This window comes from Lepidochelys kempii, chromosome 28, assembly GCF_965140285.1.
Source record: "Lepidochelys kempii isolate rLepKem1 chromosome 28, rLepKem1.hap1, whole genome shotgun sequence".
NCBI lineage: Eukaryota > Metazoa > Chordata > Testudines > Cheloniidae > Lepidochelys > Lepidochelys kempii.
This window is the reverse complement of record NC_136407.1, coordinates 4,214,787-4,232,936: the sequence shown is the minus strand read 5'-3', so window position 1 is coordinate 4,232,936 and position 18,150 is coordinate 4,214,787. Positions and strand designations below refer to the sequence as shown.

General features: G+C 46.6%; 1 protein-coding gene across 4 annotated transcripts in view; it reads right to left on the bottom strand.

Annotated features, from left to right (window-relative positions):
• Nucleotides 1-17,746, bottom strand: part of LOC140904149 (uncharacterized) — a 34,334-nt gene extending 16,588 nt beyond the window's left edge. For 2 of the 4 annotated variants that reach the window (XM_078850932.1, XM_078850933.1), the window contains exon 1: nucleotides 17,538-17,746. In XM_078850932.1, coding sequence (XP_078707058.1) covers nucleotides 17,538-17,731 — 194 coding nt within the window. In that variant the 5' untranslated portion in view covers nucleotides 17,732-17,746. Of the gene's footprint in view, nucleotides 1-2,602; nucleotides 3,131-10,737; nucleotides 10,854-17,537 lie in introns of those variants that run through there. The other 2 variants (XM_078850934.1, XM_078850935.1) reach the window with 2 other exon arrangements.
• Between the last annotated feature and the right edge of the window lie 404 nt (nucleotides 17,747-18,150).

The following is an 18,150-nucleotide window of genomic DNA, read 5'->3' as shown; positions in this document are numbered from 1 at the left end:
CATCCTCTTTGGATCCACCTTTCAGGTAATTGAAAGCAGCTATCAAATCCCCCCTCATTCTTCTCTTCCGTAGACTAAACATTCCCAGTTCCCTCAGCCTCTCCTCATAAGTCATGTGTTCCAGTCCCCTAATCATTTTTGTTGCCCTCCGCTGGACTCTTTCCAATTTTTCCACATCCTTCTTGTGGTGTGGGACCCAAAACTGGACACAGTACTCCAGATGAGGCCTCACCAATGTCGAATAGAGGGGAACGATCACGTCCCTCAATCTGCTGGCAATGCCCCTACTTATACATCCCAAAATGCCACTGGCCTTCTTGGCAACAAGGGCACACTGTTGACTCATATCCAGCTTCTCGTCCACTGTAACCCCTAGGTCCTTTTCTACAGAACTGCTGCCTAGCCATTCGGTCCCTAGCCTGTAGCGGTGCATGGGATTCTTCCATCTTAAGTGCAGGACTCTGCATTTGTCCTGGTTGAACCTCATCAGATTTCTTTTGGCCCAATCCTCCAATTTGTCTAGGTCCCTCTGTATCCTATCCCTACCCTCCAGCGTATCTACCTCTCCTCCCAGTTTAGTGTCATCTGCAAACTTGCTGAGGGTGCAATCCACACCATCATCCAGATCATTTATGAAGATATTGAACAAAACTGGCCCCAGGACCGACCCTTGGGGCACTCCACTTGATACCGGCTGCCAACTAGACATGGAGCCACTGATCACTAGTCCATTCATCCAGCCCATACTTCAACTTGCTGACAAGAATACTGTGGGAGACCGTGTCAAAAGCTTTGCTAAAGTCAAGGAACAACACATCCACTGCTTTCCCCTCATCCACAGAGCCAGTTATCTCATCATAGAAGGCAATTAGATTAGTCAGGCATGACTTGCCCTTGGTGAATCCATGCTGACTGTTCCTGATCACTTTCCTCTCTAAGTGCTTCAGAATTGATTCCTTGAGGACATGCTCCATGATTTTTCCGGGGACTGAGGTGAGGCTGACCGGCCTGTAGTTCCCAGGATCCTCCTTCTTCCCTTTTTTAAAGATTGGCACTACATTAGCCTTTTTCCAGCCTTCTGGGACTTCACCCGATCGCCATGAGTTTTCAAAGATAATGGCCAATGGCTCTGCAATCACATCCGCCAACTCCTTTAACACTCTCGGATGCAACTCATCCGGCCCCATGGACTTGTGCATGTCCAGCTTTTCTAAATAGTCCCTAACCACTTCTTTCTCCACAAAGGGCTGGGCACCTCCTCCCCACGCTGTGCTGCCCAGTGCAGCAGTCTGGGAGCTGACCTTGTTCGTGAAGATAGAGGCAAAAAAAAAAAGCATTGAGTACATTAGCTTTTCCCACATCCTCTGTCACTAGGTTGCCTCCCTCATTCAGTAAGGGGCCCACACTTTCCTTGGCTTTCTTCTTGTTGCTAACATTCCTGAAGAAACCCTTCTTGGTACTCTTAACATCTCTTGCTAGCTGCAACTCCAGGTGTGATTTGGCCTTCCTGATTTCACTCCTGCATGCCCGAGCAATATTTTTATACTGCTCCCTGGTCATTTGTCCAATCTTCCACTTCTTGTAAGCTTCTTTTTTGTATTGAAGATCAGCAAGGATTTCACTGTTAAGCTAAGCTGGTCGCCTGCCATATTTACTATTCTTTCTACACATCGGGATGGTTTGTCCCTGTAACCTCAATAAGGATTCTTTAAAATACAGCCAGCTCTCCTGGACTCCTTTCCCCCTCATATTATTCTCCCAGGGGATCTTGCCCATCAGTTCCCGGAGGGAGTCAAAGTCTGCTTTTCTGAAGTCCAGGGTCCGTATTCTGCTGCTTTCCTTTCCTCCTTGTGTCAGGATCCTGAACTCGACCATCTCATGGTCACTGCCTCCCAGGTTCCCATCCACTTTTGCTTCCCCTACTAATTCTTCCCGGTTTGTGAGCAGCAGGTCAAGAAGAGCTCTGCCCCTAGTTGGTTCCTCCAGCACTTGCACCAGGAAATTGTCCCCTACATTTTCCAAAAACTTCCTGGATTGTCTGTGCACTGCTGTATTGCTCTCCCAGCAGATATCAGGGTGATTGAAGTCTCCCATCAGAACCAGGGCCTGCAATCTAGTAACTTCTGCAAGTTGCCAGAAGAAAGCCTCGTCCACGTCATCCCCCTGGTCCGGTGGTCTATAGTAGACTCCCACCACGACACCACTCTTGTTGCTCATACTTCTAAACTTAATCCAGAGACTCAGGTTTTTCTGCAGTTTCATACTTGAGCTCTGAGCAGTCATACTGATCTCTTACATACAGTGCAACTCCCCCACCTTTTCTGCCCTACCTGTCCTTCCTGAACAGCTTATATCCATCCATGACAGTACTCCAGTCATGTGAGTTATCCCACCAAGTCTCTGTTATTCCAATCACATCAAAATTCCTTGACTGTGCCAGGCCTTCCAGTTCTCCCTGCTTGTTTCCCAGGCTTCGTGCATTTGTATATAGGCACTTGAGATAACCCGCTGATCGCCCCTCGTTCTCAGTATGAGGTAGGAGCCCTCCCCTCTCGCGCGCTCCTGCTCGTGCTTCCTCCCGGTATCCCGCTTCCCCACTTACCTCAGGGCTTTGGTCTCCTTCCCCCGGTGAACCTAGTTTAAAGCCCTCCTCACTAGGTTAGCCAGCCTGCTTGCGAAGATGCTCTTCCCTCTCTTCGTTAGGTGGAGCCCGTCTCTGCCTAGCACTCCTCCTCCTTGGAAAATCATCCCGTGGTCAAAGAATCCAAAGCCTTCTCTCCGACACCACCTGCGTAGCCATTCGTTGACTTCCACGATTCGACGGTCTCTATCCAGGCCTTTTCCTTCCACGGGGAGGATGGTGAGAACACCACTTGCGCCTCAAACTCCTTTAACCTTCTTCCCAGAGTCACGTAGTCTGCAGTGATCCGCTCAAGGTCATTCTTGGCAGTATCATTGGTGCCCACGTGAAGAAGCAGGAAGGGGTAGCGATCTGAGAGCTTGATGTGTCTTGGCAGTCTCTCCATCACATTGTGAATCTTAGCTCCTGGCAAGCAGCAGACTTCTCCGTTTTCCCGGTCGGGGCGGCAGATAGATGGACAGATTTATCCATAAGGGAGAGCATGTGAGGCTGTAACAAAGTGGGTGTTGCCTGTGAGTCTTACTGTCCTATACTAAAACTGTGTGTACCTCAGTTTCCCAGTGTACTGCACCCAAAACTTCAGTGGTAGGAACTGGGTGTATAATTTTTGCTGAGCCCTCGGGGCAGGTGAAGCGTCCAGCTGCCTGCACTTATGTAACCTGAGACCCAGGAGAGGGGTGAGACCAGGTGACACCTTTTGCCCAGGAAATGAGACACGGAGATGGAGGAGGAGCAACAGGGGGGTGTCGGAGGTCAGGTCATTGAAAGTGGGCAGTCTGCACGGGGGGACTAGAAAAGGGGGAGTCCAAGGCATCTGTCCCAGGACTCCCAAGCTGGACTTGCCTGAAAGTCACTGATTTCTGTGATAGCAAGCTCTGTTCTACGCTGTGTTCCTGTCACCTAATAAACCTTGTGTTTTACTGGCTGGCTGAGAATCATGTCCGACTGCAGAGTTGGGGTGCAGGACCCTCTGGTTTCCCCAGGAACCCCATCTGGGCGGACTCGCTGCAGGAAGCACACACTGTGGAAGGGGGATGCTGAATGCTCTGAGGTCAGACCCAGGAAGGTCAAAGCTGTGGAAGCTTCTGCCCTGGAGACAGTCTGCTCAGAGAGAGGAGGCTTCCCCAGAGTCCTGACTGGCTTCATACAGAGTAGTTCTAGAGCATTGATGTGGTGACTCTGTGACAAAGGCATCTACAAAAAGCTCATAACTGGTCAAGACTCATAATGACTGAGAGATCAACATATGGGTCGTATGTAAGGAACAAAGTATTTATATTGAAAATCTACTTTATGGACTTGGAATGGAAATCAAATCACCAAGAGATAATGGGCCCCAGGATTGGCCCATCCACCCAAGAGGGAGCAGCCACCAATGTTCCCTCTAATTTTTTCCATCCACGTGCGGAATGAATTTTGTTATGTGCTCCACCAATATTGAGGTAGTGTGTGGATGTGAGCCACCAGTACAAACAAAAACCCTAGATATAATATATATTTTTAAACAGTTCATAGGTATGGAAGAAGAAGAAAGAATATTAAAACAAGGGATAATTAATAAGGTGCACTGCTCAAGATATGTATTTAGTATGAAATCAAATAAAAAGAAAATTGACACTGCCCTTGGAGTACATGTACTGGATACTGGAAAGGAGAGCAGAAGGTATTCACTCAGGCTTATACCATTTCTATGGGATGTCAATTCTTAATTGGATGAATACTTCACACACATAGAACAGTAAAAAGAAGTAATAAAGCTACACAGACAGCAAACAAAACCCCAAACAAACAAGTGACAACACTGAAAACACAAAGGGAAGTAAAACATCAACTGGTCAGTTATAGGTATTTTAAATGAGTGTTTAGGACCCACGCTGTGCAAGTTCGACAGAGCCCTGTAGAAACAGGCAAAGTTCTCCTGTTTTCACATGGACACACACACACACTCAAAAACTCAGAGCAGAAGCCCTGGAGCACATTAACACATGGTTTTGGAGTTTGCAGACAGATCCCTGCTTCAAAGAGCTTGCAAATAAGGTCTTCATCCTACAAAACACCTAGCACCACACCTTGTGCTTTCTACTTCTGAGTCAATGGAGTACTCGGAAGAGCCAGACCTCTACCAGACAGCAAAGATCTGGCCTTAATGGTTTCCAATACCTCTCCCCAGACAAATTCTAAAACTTAATGGAAATCACTTGTCTGGAATCCAACTCTAATCGCCAAACAAATAAAACTGGAAGAACTTTACCATGGATACTGTTTAACTACTTACCATGTATTAATTAGTAACAGGATATTTTTTTTAAAAAACCATTAAGATCACAGTTTTCAGACACCTAAAACACGCTAAAAAATTATGTTGTTAAAAGAATCCTTGCCTCTCTTACCTTAAGCCATCAACACCTATATAAACTTTGTTTGAAATGTAACTGTGCCAATGTCACGAGCTAAGCCTAGCCACATGCTTTTGCTCCAGTATTCATTCACTAAAGCCCCAATCCTGCAAATGCCTATGCATGGATGCTCTCCAGAGGCATAACTGTTTGCAGGATCAGTATCTAAGAGAAAGTAAATAGCAAGAAACCAGCTTCTTAAAGCCACAATCATCAAAATAAAATCACAGATGTATTTCTTTTAACCTTGGATTGCTGTAATTTACCCATAAGATCACTACAACAGAAAGATCGAAGTGTTTTTTTCAGTTTGTTCAGTGTGTGGACTGGACAGCAGTTTAGAGCCTGATCCTGCACTTAAGACCTCACTGCAATCTAATCTGCAGTCTGCACTCTTTAAAAATACTCATATAACTTCCTCAGAACTCTAGGAAGAGGACAGATTATTAACACATATCTACAAAAGCAGCCTAAATGCTTTACAATAAAAAAAAAAACAACAAACACAAGTCAGATTCTGCATTAAGATCTGCTAATGCAGAATCCCTCTGCCCTCTTTACCTCTCTGCTCTGGATCTGTCTCCCTCCAATCAAACTAAATCTTAGCCCAGTCTTTCTCACATCTCTGGCAGATGTCCAACAGCTGTCAACTGAAACGCAATGTGGCCCAAAGCAAGCTCTTCATCTTTCCCTGCTGATACTAGGTGAAAAATATTTTGGTATAGAACTGCAGAGGAGTCACTGTTTTGTGTTTGCTCTATAATTCTAAACAGTGGAAAATAGCGGGGGTGCCACATTATTCCTTCCCCATCAGATTATTCCTGGCATATTTCATATCTTGTAATTATATCAATAATCAGGTGGTAATTAATACCAGCTCCTCACCCCAGACTCATAGTTACCACAACAACAAGAAAAGGCAAGATGTGCTTGGACTGACCTTGCTCTGATGCACTAATCAGACAATGGAGTTTCCCCAGCACCCCACCCCACATGTAGCCACATCCCCCGCATGCTCCAAAATGCCAGCAACCTGCTCAAAATCTTGGCACCCCACCCCGTGCAGCCTGCTCTGACCAGTCCCTCCACCCCCCGTGCAGCCTGCTCCCCCAGCCCAGCCTGGGGCTGGAAGACAGTCCTTTCTCTCCCCGGCACCAGCAGCTGCAGCCCAGCTCGGGCTGCTGAGAGAGTCTGACTCTCTCCTCTCCCTGCAGCAGCCCGGCTGGAAGTCAGGACACCCCAAACTCCCCACCCCCAACTCACCCCACCTACCCCCTACTTCTCCCATCACCTCACCTTCTTCCACATCCTCTCCAGGGTCCAGGAGGCACCTAATTAGTGGACTCATATCTGCGCAGCTCCACTAATTAGGTACTGTCAAGGTTCCTTCCCCACTCTGAACTCTAGGGTACAGATGTGGGGACCTGCATGAAAGACCCCCCCAAGCTTATTTCTACCAGGTTAGGGTAAAAATTCCCCAAGGCACAAAGTCTTTGCCCTTGGATTAGGTAAACGCTGCCACCACCAAGTGCTTTAACAAACAATCAGGGAAAGGACCACTTGGAGTTCCTATTTCCCCAAAATATCTCCCCAAGCCCTTCCACCCCCTTTCCTGGGGAGGCTTGAGAATAAACAAGATGAGCACAGACCAGCCTTGGATTTTTAAGACCCCAAAAAACCCAGTCAGATTCTTAAAAACAGAACTTTATTAGAAGAACAAAAAAAGATAAGAGAACAACTCTGTAAGATCAGAATGGAAGATAATCTTACAGACAGTCAGATTCAAAACATAGAGAATCCCTCTAGGCAAAACCTTAAGTTACAAAAAGATATGAAAACAGGAATACACATTTCCTCCAGCACAGCGAATTTCACAAGCCAAAACAAAGAAAACCTAACGCATTTTCTAGCTAGATTACTTACTAACTTTACAGGAGTTTGAGGGCTTGCATCCTTGATCTGTTCCCAGCAAAGGTATCACACAGACAGACAAAAGCCTTTTTCCCCCACTCCAGATTTGCAAGTATCTTGTTCCCCCATTGGTCATTGTGGGTCAGGTGCCAGCCAGGTTACCTGACCTTAACCCTTTAGAGGTAAAAGGATTTTGCCTCTGGCCAGGAGGGATTTTATAGCACTGTATACAGAAAGGTGGTTATCCTTCCCTTTATATTTATGACAGGTATGCAGCCCTTCATTCCCTCGTGCGCGGCCGTCCAGGTGCGTACCTTAAAGGGAACTATGGTTGTCACTCCTCACTAGTCAGTTAGCAAGGTAATGCAACACTCAAGTGACCAACCTTGCTCCCTCCCACATGTGTAACTCACACCTTGCACTAACATAACCTGCTCACTCCCATCTCTTCTCCCTATAACTCCGAGTCCTAGAGCTGCTGCTGTCATTAATGCACACAGGCTTTCACTCCTGTTAATGCTGGAAAGACCTAATCCAGGGACAGGACTGAACCCTTATTTTCTCATCTCATAGGACAGTCTCAGCTGAGGGGGAGGTGAGAGGGGGAACAGGTATAAAGGGAAAAGAGTTGTTGTAGCCATGTTAGTCCCAGGATATCAAAGAGAGGGATTTTTAATTGGTTCTAAATGAAATTCCCTCACCCACCTTGTCTCTGCAAGAGATCTGAAAGTGTCAGAACAAAAACAGGAAGACAGAGCTCAGGACGCTAAAGCAACCATTTTCAATCCCCTGGAAGAAACTACATTTCCCATCTGCGCACAGTGTGTTTGTATCCTATATGAGGGACCACCCCATTCCTCTCACAGCAACAAGGGGAGACTGCAGCCAGCCCCAAAGAGTCGTTCCCCACCCTGGGATGTGAAAGATCCTTGTGCCTTCAGTTCCACACTGGCGAACGGCATTTACGAGTACTCCCTCCCCAGACTCCCCAGGGCAGCCAGGGATAATTAGTGGGTTATGGGAATTAGAAAATGAAAATTCATTAAGAACAATATTTTTGTGTTTATTATTAAATTCCCAGACACCCACCAATCCCCGTCCTTCTTCCGATGAGCTATAAATATGTGAGGGACTCAGCTCCTGATCCTGCAGTGAGTTTCTGCCCCTCCCCACATTCTCTAGCAGCACTTTTAAGAACAGGCCAGGGAAACATGTAAATACTTTGAACAAAATTCCAGAAGCTGCTGAGCATGGACAAGTTAAAATGAAACCAAGGTTCTGCCTCTCCAAGGACCCGGCCACTAGTGCAAAATTATAGACACTCCCCAGAAATCTGAAATGGCCACTTCATAACTGATAGAATGGTATTTATCTGTTGACTTCTGGGAATTATCAATAAAAGAAACAACCCAGTGAAGGTGATACCCTGAGGGAAAGATCTCATGTGTCTTTACAAATCGGTATAATCTAGTTTGGGACTTTATACACTAAAATGCTTTATTCGTAGCCCTATGGCGATTGCCTGGTGTCACTACACGGCAGAATTAAGGTTGGGTGCCTTAGCCATGAATTTCCATCCCGTAGCACAGGGGTAGGCAACCTGTGGCATGCATGCCAAGGTAGCTGATTTTCAGTGGCACTCAACACTGCCCAGGTCCTGGCCACCAGTCCGGGGGTGGGATCTGCATTAATTTTAAATTAAGCTTCTTAAACATTTTAAAAACCTTATTTACTTTAGTTATTGAATCATACAATCTCAGTGCTGGAAGGGACCTCAGGAGATTATCTTGTCCAACCCCCTGCTCAAAGCAAGACCAATCCCCAATTTTTTCCCCAGATCCCTAAACGGCCCCCTTGAGGATTGAAATCACAACCCTGGGTTTAGCAGGCCAATGCTCAAACCACTGAGTGATCCGTCCCCCCCATATATATATATTAAAGACATATAGAAAGATACCTTCTAAAAACGTTAAAAGGTATTATTGGCACATGAAACCTTAAATTAGAGTGAATAAATGAAGACTCGGCACACCACTTCCGAAAGGTTGCCGACCCCTGCCCTAGCATATTGCAACTGCTGTTAAGTGGGTTTAGCAAAATTCATTGTGTCTATTTCTTTTTTTAATTTCAATAGAGGATATCGATATTTAATACTAAGCCCTTTTTTTAATGTTTACATTTTCAATGTTCAGAGCTGTGGGAAGTTATGGGGCTCATCGGACAACAATTATTTGATTAGAGTAAATGTTGAGATTTGAAACACCAAGTCTTTTTAACTGTTGAAATAGAAATTGTAAATGTCACATGCAAAATATACAGTGTAAATATCCTTAAATCAAAACTTGACTTTGTTCAGAAGCATTTCTATGTTTTACCTAATTTTACGTGTGTGTGTGTGTGTGTGAAGTGAAATCAACATTTACTGCAATTTGTTAATAAAAATCCAATCCTTTCAAGCATACTTTCAAATAATTAAGTACTTTTAATTATTTCCCTTCCTGGACTGTAATGCTTGCGTTGAGGATAATTACATTGTGATGTAGCTATGGTGAGGCCAGAAGGTGACACTCTGACACATGAGCGAGGGTGGAGGATGAGGTAACATGGAGGCTACCAGGTTGAACATGGCCCTACAGAGGGTGGGGAGAAAACTCCCTCTCAGCCTCTCCTCTCTCCCACCTCCCAGAGTCAGTAACTCTGATAAATCATTCACTGAAATCTAAAGAGCCCCAGTATGTGAGACAGTGATTAACGCACATGCTTTAGGGGCTGCAGCGCCAACCCCCTGTCTCGACGAGGGGGATGAAGAACTGCAGTAGAAAAGGGTTAGGCTGGGAGAGGGCACAGCTGATGTGGGACTGGGAGCTGAGTTGACCAAGAGGCCAGAACTCATGGGGGTTTGGGACAAGAAATCAAGAGGACTGGGAAGAGGCACTTCTGTGTATTTTCTCCCTGTTTACAATCCTGCCATGTATTTAATATAGAAACTTTTCATTCACATTTAAACACACTGGAGCTAAGCTGCTATTTCCACTTACATTGGTACCATTTTAATTAGGTGCTTAATCAGATGCTTATGCATCACAAAGCAATCAATAATTGGTGTGCTTTCATTAATTAACTTGACTGTGTGCTGTGCATTGCTTTTAAAAAAAATGACAGTGTGAGCAAGTGTCAATTTCAGGCATTAAGAAATGGAAATTAGGTGTCAGTTAATCTCTAATGCACTTATCTCAATTTTAATTTCAATTTTGAATCAGTATTAATACCATGTTTTTTAAACAGCATTAGGGTCTATTTGTATAATTGGTTGCAAGATTTCACTGGATATTGCGAACCAAAAGTCTTAACCTTTTATTTTGAGATCAGTAAATGCAATCCAGCGCACCACTCCTGAAAGTCTGCAACCCCTAGCCGGTGACATGCTCCTTAGAGAGCAAACACCTGGTGAGCTCTTTCGCCCTAAAAAGCGCTTTTGGCTTTTTGACATTGCTTCATCCACCCCACCAGAAAATGCTATAGGTAACCAGGTAATTAAAGCATACCTTCACTAGGTATAGTTCTACCAGCTATGTGCCAAAATTCAAATGGTTGTTTCTTTTATCTTTCATTCAGCTTTGCAATTATTAGATCCCATTTAAAAACTGGAACTGAAATAACAAAAGCAAGTTAAGAAGAGAGTAGCATCAGGCATAGGTGGGGGTAAAACAATAAAGGGAAAGAACTGACTATGCAAAAAGGAACATCCCAAACTATCAGAGCCCCAGATCACCGTCCAATAGAATCTACCTCAGCCAGGCATATCAAGCTGGGCCCCTGAAAAATCACCCATCCCGTCTGGCAGTGAATGCTGCGTGTTCCAGATGGAGCTATTGTGTGCGTCTCCTCCGCTGACATGCTGCTTTGATACTGAATGCACCACGGCCACAGGGAGCAGAGACATGGACTCCTACAAAACAGAATCCCATATACCCCTCCAACATCACATCCCCTCCCCACACTGTCTGCCATCCCTTCCCCCACCTCCACATGGCCATTCACAGCCTATTGCTAACAGTTCCTTCCAGCCTTCAACACTATAAATAAATAAAACACTGTTACAAAAGTTAGATTGTGCCAGAGAAACCCGACCTTGTTCTGTGAGGTGGTTTTCTTTTGGACAAAAGAAATGCAATAGCATCTGGATGACAGGAAGGCATATGATACAGTTCCACATGGGAACCTACTCGCTACATTGGAGAAGATGGGGATATGAGAAGTGAAAGGTCAGTAAGAAATTGGTTACAGGGGAGACTACAAGGAGTCATACTGAACGGTGAGTTGTCAGGCTGGAGGGAGGTTACTAGTGGAATTCCTCAGAGATCAGTCTTGGGGGACCAATGTTATTCAACATTTTTATTAGTGACCTTGGCACAAAAAGTGGGAGTATGACACAAAGCTGGGAGGTATTGCCAATATGGAGGAGGACCGGAATATATACAAGAAGATCTGCATGACCTTGAAATCTGCAGTAATTGAAATGGGATGAAAATTAATAGAGCAAAATTATGCACTTGGGGACTAATGACAAGAATTTTTGCAATAAGCTGGGGATTTATCAGTTGGAAGGGACAGAGAAGGAGAAAGACCTGGGAGTATTGGGTGATAACAGCATAATTATGAGCTGCCAATGTCCTGCGGCCATGACGTGGGTTAATGCAGTCCTAGGATGCAGGCGAGGTATTTCCAGTAGACACAGCGAAGGGTTAATATTGTTATACAAGGCACTGATGAGACGTCATCTGAAATACTGCGGGCCATTCTGGTCTCCCATGTTTAAGAAGGATGCATTCAAAGTGGAACAGGTGCAGAGAACGGCTACTAGGATAATCCGAGGAATGGAAAATCTGCCTTATGAGAGGAGACTCCAAGAGCTTGGCTTCTTTAAGCTAGCCAAAAGAAGGCTGAGGGGAGATATGACTGCTCTCTATAAATACATCAGAAGGACAAATATCAGAAGGACAAATTTCCTTGGTATATGGGTAGGGGAAGAAGGTCCCTGCCCATGGGGACTGAATGCCTCCCAGGGAAAAGAGGCACTTCAGTCTGCTTGAGAGGTTTGAAGTAAGGGCAGCATTATGGGAAGCTGCCAGAAATCTTTCAAGTTTGGTGCTGCTTCAGCAAGGGCTCCTGAAGGGTTGTAAATTAGTTAGGGGTAGTGTAAGATGATTTGGCACAAAAGGGTTTAAGGTCAAAAGCAGAGTTAACAGACCACCTTTAGAGACTGGATCTGAGACTTGGTCCTGGGGGAGAGGAGGAAAAAAAATAAATAAATAAAAGTTTCAAAGTGCAACCTGCCTTTCCACACTCTTTTGTTTTTCTGAAGTTTTAATGGAGGGTACTTTGGATACTTATGTGAGATGTCAAGAAGGAAGTTTTTGTTTAATGATAAAACCCAGTTATATACATGTAACTGTATGTGCAACTGTGTGCAGTCACATTGGATGGAAGCTTGGTCATTAAATTATCCAAGGGGGTCAGGTAGAGTGGCTACTATCACCACTATGCTTCTGTCCACAGAAGCCTTTATAGCTATTCTGAGGGAAAATGGGCCCTTTTCCCACAGAAATGGTCTATAGGGGACTGCTGCAGGCAGCAGGCAGAGAGAGAATCTGATCAAAATTATTTGACTTTTGGGTAATGTAATCAAAATCACTAAAGGATGGAAGGGGTTTCTACTGGAACTTAACTTGGCTGCCCCTGGTTGTGTCTAGTTGTACAAGATGGAAGTGTAATCGGGGTACAGTTGTGTAAAAAGAGTAATTACAGTGCAAGGGATGTTAGGCAAAACAGAATTTTGTGTGTGTGTGTGCACAGGTAAAAGAAAAGGAAAAGGGGAGGAATGATGGGAACACTGAGCCTTGGGATTGCTCTGGGGGATCAGATTGTTGCTTTGGTGGGTTCTGCATGAAAACTCTGTAGGCATGGGGGACGCAGTTATACCTTGTGTAAAATTAATTTGGCTAATATGATGTTATGGAGGTTAAACTATATGGAAGGAATTTGCATTTTCCCAGGACATGTGCAGTGTATATTGGAAAAGGAGTAAAAGAAATGCAAATAAAACATGGTACTTCATTAAAATCCTAATAGGGCTCCAAAAGGAGCCACAATAGGTTGTGCTTTCTTTTTCAGATCGCTGTGTTTTGGAGCAGGAGATGAAAGTGGAAAGTAATCAGAACTCTGGTGGAAGTAAAATGCTTCCCTTTTAAGACAGTGTCTGAGCTGCTAACAGCTTTGGATCCAAAAGCAAGCTAGTAAGCCTCTGTGTGTAAATGCAAATTACCTAGCTGATGGGCACAAAGGAGCTGCAAATAACAAATACATCTGGTCAGCAAACAAGCTACTAGAAGACTCAGATTATGGCCCTTCAGGAAAGGGAGGTGAAAAAAACAAGTCAAGCCTGAAAATAAGGGGGACAGGTTAACCTTAAGGGGTGTGTGTGTGTGTGTGTGTACAGTGCTAAAATCTGAAGCTGTGTCTCAGCTATTACCTGAGAATAAACTTAAAGCTTGGTACAGCAGAGAAACTATTGCAAACTTGGTCTGTTGTACAAGAGGGGAAACTGAGGTACACCATCTCATGAATTTCATAAATGACCAGTGAGTGGGGTAATTCACTAGCCTGACTATAGAACAAAATAAGGACAGTCTGGAGGTAATTCTTCTGTTTTTCCTGCAAGTAGCAAGGACATTTGTAAAAGAAAGTGGTATTATTATTAAGCAATAATCTGTCCCCACCATGGGGAAGGAAATTGTTTCTTTTGTTTTTCAGACACTCTACAAGCAAGCTGGCGCCAGCGGAAAAATAACCCAGAATACCATGGATCTATGTTTTGTGTTGTTTGTGGTGTTTGTCTTGTTGCTAGCATTGTTGTGTTTTAATGAACAGAAAACCTCATGATGTGGGTGGGGGATGGCTTCCAAAGGCTGGCCTTGGGGGGGAAGATGTGTATGGGAATGCAAATTCTCAACTAGGAGGCCAGCAGCTGTGTAATAGCTACCATGGTACCTGGAAATGGAATGGCAACTAAGGTGGCCCCCACAAGCCCTATGGAAATAATGAGAAGGGGAGGAGCTCACTGGAAATCAATGGGGGTGTGTGTAAAATAGTGTAAATTAATAGAAGATGTTTGGATGTGCCCCTCTCCTATGACTATTGAGGAGCGGGATCAATGGCGTATGCAAGGGGTGGACAATTGGGTGTACTGTGTATAAGGTGTTTTGCTGGGAATGTACATATTACTGGGGGCACAATTACACCAGCCCATAACCAAACTACACCCATCTACATGCTGCTATGTGGACTTTGGTGCACAAATGGATCTGTGAATCTTATTGCTGTGAATAAGCCAGGGCTTACTGCCTGATTCCATACCAAGTGGTCAAGCTGGTTTGGACAATATCCCATTTCTCTGTGAACATTCAATGGACTTGTGATATGGACAAAAGCATACAAAACTTGAAGGAGCAGCTTGTTGCAACTGCCAGCAACTGGACACAAGATCGTGACCCCATCGAAGGAGGAGAGGAAGTGTTCTGGGGGTGTCTTGGATGTTGGACCATACTGCAGTGGTCAGAACTCGGTGTTGCTGTGGATTTTGTATTCTTAACGGTACTTGTGTTACGTTGCATAGGGAGATAACCTATTAGGAATGTAATACGCCCTCCAAACCCTGCAGTGTACTAGACAACCTGGACCCAACCTTCTCAGGCCCACTCTAATGGGAAGTCTGGAACACTAATTGGAATAGGTGTGGTATGCCCGTATGAGAGAAGGTGCAGGGCACAATACTACACAAGGGGCAGTGGGACAAATGGAATATCGACACCTTCCACCTTGATGCCTGGCCCTATCAGGAAATGTGTCGCCATATGTCCTATGCTTTTCCAGGGATACCTGGGCAGGAGGATCCCAAAAGAAAAAGAAAAAAAAAAGGGGTGGAGTGTTAGGATATAGATATTCAGGCCTGCCTGTAAAGGCCTATACTCTAAGAATTTAGGTGTATTCTTATCACTTGGCTAGTGATAGAGGTATAAAAGAAAGAATCAAAATCACTGTCTGCTAGTGTAAGGGCCTTCTCTTACTGTGACAGTTTGTGGCCCTGTGCTTAGGCTCAGGCCTTTGGCTAAGCAGCAGAGGCAGCCATAAGCTGGGAAGCGAACGGTCACATCCTCACATTCCAAACTAGTCACATTGAAATAAGGTGCTATTGGGCTGTTAGGCACTATCAGGACAGGATTGTATTCCTATCACCTCCAGAGAAAGGGAAGTGCCTAGAAAATGTAAAAGGAAACTTAGTTTGATAGCATCCTGTCTGGCAAGAACTCACTTATCAATAGCTGGGATGTGAAATCCTCACTTCTGTATTGTTTTGTCATTATAGTTCCCACTTTGCTGTTGTTTGTCTGTATAATCTCTGTCTGGTTCTGTGATTGTTCCTGTCTGCTGTATAATTAATTTTGCTGGGTGTAAACTAATTGAGGTGGTGGGATATAATTGGTTACATAATCATGTTACAATATGTTAGGATTGGTTAGTTAAATTTCAGGAAAATGATTGGTTAAGGTATAGCTAAGCAGAACTCAAGTTTTACTATATAATCTGTAGTCAATGAGGAAGTGACTGGGTGTGGGTGTGGGTGTGGGTGGGGGTGGGGGTGGGGGTGGGCGTGTGAGATGGGAACAGGGAATGGGGGTAAGAAAATTGGAATCATGTTTTGCTAAAGGAGGAAATGGGAACAGGGAATGGGAGTAAGGAAGTTGGAATCATGTTTGGCTAAGGGTAGGAATGGGAACAGGGACACAGGTGTAAGGCTCTGTGGTGTCAGAGCTGGGAAAGAGGATACTAAGGAAGGAAACTGGAGTCATGCTTGCTGGAAGTTCACCCCAATAAACATCGAATTGTTTGCACCTTTGGACTTCGGGTATTGTTGCTCTCTGTTCATGCGAGAAGGACCAGGGAAGTAAGTGGGTGAAGGAATAAGCCCCCTAACAGAAAGAAAGGACTTATTTAGGTTAAGCACCAATGGTGTCACTGGAACAAATGGATATTGGCCATCAATAAGTTTTGGCTTGAACTTAGGCGAAGGTTTCTAACCATCAGAGTGAAGTTTTGGAACAGCCTCTCAAGGGAAGCAGTGGGGGCAAAAAACCTAACTGGCTTCAAGACTGAGCTTGATACATTTCTGGAGGGATTGGTATGATGGGACTGCCTACAATGGCAGGTAGCCGATTTGCAACTGCTAACAGCAAACATCTCCAGAGGCTGGTGATGGGACACTAGATGGGCAGGGCTCTGAGCTACTACAGAGAATTCCTTCCTAGCTGTCTGGCTGCTGGGTCTTTGCCATATTTGGAATGGGAAGGAATTTTGCCCAGACTCAGATTGGCAGAGACCCTGTTTTTTTTGTTTTTTGTCTGCCTTCCTCTGCAGCATGGGGCATGGCATGGCTCGGCTCATTTACAGGTTTAAACAAGTGTAAATGATGGATTTTTTGGTAACTTGAAGTCTTTAAATAAATTATTTGAGGCCTTCATTAACTCAGCCCGATGGGTCTGTTCAGCACCACAATGAAGACCCTGATCTTATAGAATCATAGACCATCAGGGTTGGAAGGGACCTCAGGAGATCATCTAGTCCAACCCCCTGCTCAAAGCAGGACCAATCCCCAATTTTTGCCAACTGTGTCCGTGCAGAGCCCTGCACGACAGGGGGCCTGACCTCAATCAGGGGCTCTGCAACTCCTGGTATTACAGGATCCCTGGTTTTGTTTAGGGTCCTTGCAGCACCTGACGAAATGTGGGGCCAGGATCTCTGTCAGGGTCTGTGCAGTGCCCAGTACAGCGGTGGGGCGCGATCTTCGCCAGGGTCCGTGCACTGCCAGGCCCAACGGGGACACAGATCTCACTCGGGGTCTCCGAGGCGCCCAGCACAATGGAGGCAGCAGTTAAGGCCGCAGTCGGGCACTGCCTGGCACAAGGGGGGCTGTGATCTCGGTCCATGTCTCAGTTTCACCTAAAACAGAGGTCTCCCCATCTCGGGGCTCGGCCCGCCTCTGCCCGTTCCAGAAATCACTCCGGGGAACGATTCCCCCCTAAACCGGGACAAGTCACTGCAGGTAAAGTGGGGGGGACACCCCCCCCCAAGGCGGAGATTTGAACTGGCCACGCGCGAAGTGGGGAGGAAACGGGGACCGGGGGGGGGCAGAGCCCGTCTCAGGGAGGTGGGGGAAGGGGGGGGGTCACCCGGGCTGCTGCTCGTCGCTGCCGGGAGCGAAAGGGGGCAGGGCGGGAGCGGGGGGGGTCCCCAGGGGAGGGGGCAGCGGTAAATCCGAGGGGATCTCAGCCCCCCCTTTCCCTCCCCGCCCCTCGGGGGGCCCCGGCTCTTCTCCCCCCCCCGGCCATGTCCGGGCTGCGCCGACATTTTCCCCCCGCCCCTTTCCCCAGGTCTCCCCCCGCCCGGCCCCACGCAGGGACCCCGGGGGGGCTGGTCCCCCCGCCGGACACTGGGGCAGAGTCACCGCCCGGCCCCGGGGCTCGCTCCGGTACCTGGAGGCTGCAGCTCCGCAGCGGGGCGGGCGGAGCCCGGGGCGGCCCCAGGGCGGCTCCGGCGAGGGGGGGGGGTGGATGAAGGTCTCCCCGGCACAGACCCTTCGGCCTCGCCCGGCCCCACAGCCCCGGGGCGCAGCGGCAAGTGAGCTCTGCCTCTGCGCATGCCCGACTCTCTCCCGCGCTCTGCGCATGTCCGACTCTTTCCGCCCCCCCCCCCCGATCTGCGCATGCCCAAAGCCGGGAGACACAAAACCCTCCTCCGGCTCCGGGAGAGGCTCCAACGGCCCCGCACGAGCCAGGCAGAGCCGCAGCGCCGCGCGCGTTCGCAGCCCCTCTCGTCCTCCCCCCGCCAAACGTCACTTCCGTTCCTGGGAGAGTCAGGAACTACATCTCCCAGCCTGCCCCGTGGGGCGCTTCCGCCCTCTCCAGCCCGGGTAAGGGAGGGTGGCAGAGGAGGATTTGGAGTTAATTGAGAAACTGAAGAGTAACAGGTCAGGGGGACCAGATGGCCTCACCCAAGAGTTCTGAAAGAACTCAGATGTGAAATTGCTGAACTACTCAGGAGGGTTTGTAACCTGCCTTTTAAATCGGCTTCTGTACCCAGTGACTG